Source organism: Perca flavescens, chromosome 8 (assembly GCF_004354835.1).
Source record: "Perca flavescens isolate YP-PL-M2 chromosome 8, PFLA_1.0, whole genome shotgun sequence".
NCBI classification, from domain to species: domain Eukaryota; kingdom Metazoa; phylum Chordata; class Actinopteri; order Perciformes; family Percidae; genus Perca; species Perca flavescens.
Genome location: NC_041338.1, coordinates 38,665,761 through 38,671,866, shown reverse-complemented (window position 1 = coordinate 38,671,866; position 6,106 = coordinate 38,665,761). Strand labels below are relative to the sequence as shown.

Below are 6,106 nucleotides of genomic sequence, written 5' to 3'. Positions count from 1 at the left end.
CAGCCGCACGCCATTAGGAAAAGTTCAATATTTTGAGGAAAAAACCTGAAAGTTGAATATGTTTAACCCCTCGTGTTGTCTTCCCGTCAACATGCAACGTTTGGTTTATCTGAGTCAGAACTAAAACTTTATGCTTGTCTTTTTAGACATTTATGTCACTTTTCTCAATGTTTTTGTAGATTGTTTTTCTGGGCTTTTTGACGTTTTTCAATGTTCTTCTTTTGCAATCTGTTTTCAAATCTTATAAAATGTTACCCTAACCCTAAACACCCAAATTCAATTCAAGTAGTGAACTGATCATTTATTTTATTGGGAAGAGCTGTGTATAGAACCATCCACGTTATTTCTTTTTGACAATTTGGCTGAAAGAAACCCGAGGACAACAGAAGGGTTAATAAAACCAGTGGAATGCCTGTATTAATGAATGTATTAATGCCTGTATTAATGAATGTATTAATGCATGTATTAATGCCTGTATTAATGAATGTATTAATGCCTGTATTAATGCATGTATTAATGAATGTATTAATGCATGTATTAATGCCTGTATTAATGAATGTATTAATGCCTGTATTAATGCCTGTATTAATGCCTGTATTAATGAATGTATTAATGCCTGTATTAATGAATGTATTAATGCATGTATTAATGCATGTATTAATGCATGTATTAATGCCTGTATTAATGCATGTATTAATGCCTGTATTAATGCCTGTATTAATGCCTGTATTAATGCATGTATTAGTTAATGTATTCAATTCAATTTTATTTATAGTATCAAATCATAACAAGAGTTATCTCGAGACACTTTACAGATAGAGTAGGTCTAGACCACACTCTATCATTTACAAAGCCCCAACAATTCCAACAATTACAGTAATTCCCTCAAGAGCAAGCAGTGCGACAGTGGCGAGGAAAAACTCCCTCTTGGGAAGAAACCTCGGACAGACCCAGGCTCTTGGTAGGCGGTGTCTGACGGGCCGGTTGGGGGTGTGATGAACAGTGGCGATAATAGTCACATTAATAATGGAACAGTGACTGGATGTAGCGGGGAGCTGCAGGGTTCAGCAGGAAGCTGCAGGGTTCAGCAGGAAGCAGCAGGGTTCAGCAGGAAGCAGCAGGGTTCAGCAGGAAGCTGCAGGGTTCAGCAGGAAGCAGCAGGGTTCAGCAGGAAGCTGCAGGAAGCAGCAGGGTTCAGCAGGAAGCAGCAGGGTTCAGCAGGAAGCTGCAGGGTTCAGCAGGAAGCTGCAGGGTTCAGCAGGAAGCAGCAGGAAGCAGCAGGGTTCAGCAGGAAGCTGCAGGGTTCAGCAGGAAGCTGCAGGGTTCAGCAGGAAGCAGCAGGACCACGGCGACAGCTGGAACCAGGATCTTGGTGCCAACGTTCTCCAAGGAAATACGCTGGGGGAAAATTAATGACATGGTATTAATGCATGTATTAATATGTGTGTCCCGTGCAGGTACCGGGCCAACGCCTCTCTAAGCGCCCTGCGTAGCGGCGGCGGCGTCTCCTTCCCGGAGTTCGTGCGCTACCTGCTGGACGTGCGGCGGCCGGTGGGGATGGACATCCACTGGACGCCCGTCAGCCAGCTGTGCAGCCCCTGCCTGCTGCGCTACAGCTTCATCGGGAAGCTGGAGAGTCTGGAGGCAGACGCCAACTTCCTGCTACGCAGCGTGGGCGCGCCCGGGAACCTCACCTTCCCCGACTTTAAAGACAGAAACCCGCGAGCGGAGAGGACTTCGGCCGCCATCACGCGGGCGTACTTCTCTCAGCTCAGCGCCGCCGAGAGGCAGAAAGTCTTTGACTTCTTCTACATGGATTACCTGATGTTCCAGTACGACAAGCCCTTCTCAGACCTCACCTGAGGACACCTGAGAATTCCGCTTTCTATGCTCTTTTAATCAGTTTTTAGTCACTTTCCCGCCACTTTGATTGCTTTTTTTTCTAAGCTTTCGTGGAACGTAACCCAGAGAAAGAGAAACTGTTGGGGGACCCAACCCCCCTCTCGGACCGGCACTGAGAGCCAACAGAAGATCAGAAACGTTTTGCTTTTAGAATCTTTTCTGTCACATTTTCCAACGAAAAAGCAACAAAAACATTGATCAAAGGGACAAGAAGCAGTGCCATTTTTTTGCATTTGTGTAGCTTTTTTTATTTATTTGTTGATGTCTGGAAAACTGTTGCCAAGACACTTCCAACTGCAAACATGGTCGCTTACAAATATTTAATCCGTGGACTATTTTATATTTAAGTAAAACTTCCGTCGAGCCAAGAACGGTGATTTAAAAACCTAAAAACAATGTAAAGTCTCTGATCCAGAGGAAGAAACACTGCTGCACAGATCCAGGAAATCAACCTGGAAGATTAGAAACTTTTCTGACGCCATTTCATGTCAAATATGATGATGATGACTCCTTTACCCACAATGCAGCTGCACTGCAGGCTTTGAATCTGCACTATAGATAAATATGTGATAAACTAAATGTGTGTTTGATGAACTAAATGTGTGTTTGATGAACTAAATGTGTGTTTGATGAACTAAATGTGTGTTTGATAAATTAAATGTGTTTCTGTCTCTGATCCAAACACTCTATCAAGAATCATTGGCCCTCATTTATCATTCATGCGTAGAAACGGGCGTATATGTTGGCGTAAGATTATGCTTACACTCATTTCACCGCCTGATTTATGAAGCTGTGCGTACCTTTGAAATCCAGGTGTACGCAATACCTGCCATTGATAAATGCCGCGGCTGAAAACCAATATATTCTGGGTTTTGAGGCCTCGCCCCTACAATTCACGACATGGCGAGACGTAATCCGGTTGAGAAGCGGCACTTTTCAGAGGTGGAGATTGAAACCCTGATATCTCCGGTTCATTTGCATTAAAGTGTGAACTACTTGGCAGCCTGAAAACTGGTATTAAAGGCTTTAGAAAGAATACGGAATGGAAGGAGATCACTGATGTGGTCAACAGTGTTGCCGTAGTAAATCAGACTCCAGCTCCAAGTTTAGCCTATTTAATTTATACATCGACACATTTTTCTATAGTCCTAATAGTAATATACAGGCTTCTATTGCAATCTCTCTATAGTCCTAATAGTAATATACAGGCTTCTATTGCAATCTCTTAGGCCTACATATGTAGGTGTACTTATATTTAAATAAAAACAAGGTAGCGGAGTTTATGCAGTGTCTTTTATTTTACTCGTGTTTTTTTTCATGAGTCGGAATGAGGCAACAGCTGAGGGAGAGCGCGTGTCCTCCGCCCCCCCGAGCTGGACCACCACCACGACCCTGTCTCCTGACAACCTGGTTGTAAATTTGGCCTTGTTGATACGTGCAGTTGTACACTCAAGAGAAGTAATATACTGGTGCAGTTAGCCAGTATTGTGTTAAAGCGTAACTCTCACCAAAATGCAACCTAGGGTCTTTTTGTGAATGTATCCGAGTCAAACTTTTGAATGGGAGTGATAGGGGCACTATTATGCTAGCTCTTGTTGTTTGGAAGAGGTGCACGAGTGAGCTATAACTTTGTAGTGTTTTTTTTGGAACCCCTGTACGTTATTTTCTGTCAGGTGCATGTCCTGAATCAATGCGACAGATACTTGCTTATGTCTGAGAAATTCTAGGTAGCTAGTGCGCTTAATGGGCAAGTTTAAACCTCAATTTGAGGCTTTTCCCATTGAAAGTAACCTTAAGATGGGCTGGGTAAGCAGAAACAGCGGTAATCCAAGCGAGGTCATTTCCTTGTAGATTGGGACAAAAGCTTTTCTCCACTGTCTCACTGAATGCTTGCTGTTGGGGGAATTATTGGAATTGTTGGGTCTTTGTAAATTATAGAGTGTGGAATACATTCTGTATCGCGCTTGCGCAGGTTGAGTATTTATATCAACCAAGTCACCTGTGACCTCGGGGTGACCCTAGACAAGGTGTGTGTCCGAAAAAGTGTATGCTAGCCTATGGCCCTATTATCACCAACACATTGACCAACTTTAAACAGGTGATGGAGCAACTACGCTACACCAACAAGTGGCATCTGGACACCCCAATTTGGTACAATACACACTTAATGTCTGGTAATCAACCCTTTGCTTGTAAGTAGTGGAGTAACAGAGGTATTTATACTTTAGATGAGCTATTCAATCAGAAAGGTATGTTGAGTTTGGAATATCTGAGAGCTAGTTTGGAAGTCCCCAGAACATCCTTCTTCTTGTATCTTCGCTTAAGATCAGCCCTAAAATGTTATGGAGTGTCATTAAATGGTTTGTTGATTTTCCGGTGAGAGGATTAGTATCCAAGATCTATGCTAAACTGATGCAAGTATCCATAGGAGAACTCCCGATAGTAAAGAAATGGGAGCAAGAGCTGAGCCCTGAGGGGAAAGCAATTAATTGGGAGACAGTCTGGGACATTAGACCTCAGCGCCACAAAAACTAGAGGAGAGTGGCTAGGCAAGGTATGATTTCCGTTTGCTTATTTTTTTTTGTTTTCCTCGAGAACGCAGAAGGTGGGGAGTGGGAGAGGGTTTTTGTTCTTGTTCAATTTGTGTTTCTGTTCTGTATGTTAAAAAAATAAATAAAAAATGTATCATAAAAAAGTGAGTTCAGTAAAAGTGGTACACATTCTAGAAAAAATCTAAATCTGTCCTGGCTTAATGAACAAGTATGGAATCTAATGAAGCAGAGGGATCATGCTCTGAAAACTGCAATTAAGTCAGGGTTAGCCCATCATAGGAAAACTTTTCAACGGTTACATAATAAAGTTGTAAATGAATTAAGAAAGGCAAAAGCAAAGTTTGTTATTGATATTATAAATATTTCTAAAGGGAACAGTAGGCAAACTTGGGAAAATATTCGGTTCAAGGCTTCAGTGTTGGTCATCTTACTTTAAAAAAGTAATTAGTTACAGTTACAAATTACTTCTCCCAAAAAGTAATTGAGTTAGTAACTCAGTTACCACATTGAAAAGTAATTAGTTACTCAGCAAAGTAACTGTGACATTATTTTTTATGTTCTATAACGCTATTACTCCTTATGTCCTGTCTCTCTTAGTTACGCTGTTATAGTTCTAGACTGCCGGGGGACTTCCTTCCTTCCTTTGACACACTGAGCTGCTCTCTCCTCTCCCTTTCTTTTACTATTACTATCACTATACCACTACACCGGAGTCCTTATGTTTTTTCCCCCATGCTGCTTCCTGCTGAACCCTGCTGCTTCCTGCTGAACCCTGCTGCTTCCTGCTGCTTCCTGCTGAACCCTGCAGCTTCCTGCTGAACCCTGCTGCTTCCTGCTGCTTCCTGCTGAACCCTGCAGCTTCCTGCTGAACCCTGCTGCTTCCTGCTGAACCCTGCTGCTTCCTGCTGCTTCCTGCTGAACCCTGCTGCTTCCTGCTGAACCCTGCAGCTTCCGGCTGAACCCTGCTGCTTCCTGCTGAACCCTGCTGCTTCCCTGCAGCTTCCTGCTGAACCCTGCTGCTTCCTGCTGAACCCTGCTGCTTCCTGCTGCTTCCTGCTGAACCCTGCAGCTCCCTGCTGAACCCTGCTGCTTCCTGCTGAACCCTGCTGCTTCCTGCTGCTTCCTGCTGAACCCTGCAGCTTCCTGCTGCTTCCTGCTGAACCCTGCTGCTTCCTGCTGCTTCCTGCTGAACCCTGCAGCTTCCTGCTGAACCCTGCTGCTTCCTGCTGAACCCTGCTGCTTCCTGCTGCTTCCTGCTGAACCCTGCAGCTTCCTGCAGCTTCCTGCTGAACCCTGCTGCTTCCTGCTGAACCCTGCTGCTTCCTGCTGCTTCCTGCTGAACCCTCCAGCTTCCTGCTGAACCCTGCAGCTTCCTGCTGAACCCTGCTGCTTCCTGCTGAACCTTGCAGCGTCCTGCTGAACCCTGCTGCTTCCTGCTGCTTCCTGCTGCTTTCTGCTGAACCCTGCAGCTTCATGCTGAACCCTGCTGCTTCCTGCTGAACCCTGCAGCTTCCTGCTGAACCCTGCAGCTGCAGCTTCCCTGCTGAACCCTGCTGCTGAACCCTGCCTGCTGAACCCTGAAGCTTCCTCCTGAACCCTGCAGCTTCCTGCTGCTTCCTGCTGAACCCTGCTGCTTCCTGCTGAACCTTGAG

General features: G+C 44.6%; 1 protein-coding gene across 1 annotated transcript in view; it reads left to right on the top strand.

Annotated features, from left to right (window-relative positions):
* Positions 1–2,826, top strand: part of LOC114560698 (carbohydrate sulfotransferase 8) — a 25,059-nt gene extending 22,233 nt beyond the window's left edge. The window contains exon 6 of the mRNA XM_028586246.1: positions 1,458–2,826. Within this exon, the coding sequence (XP_028442047.1) occupies positions 1,458–1,863 (406 nt within the window). The 3' untranslated portion in view covers positions 1,864–2,826. The remainder of the gene's footprint in view (positions 1–1,457) is intronic.
* Positions 2,827–6,106: the final 3,280 nt, after the last annotated feature.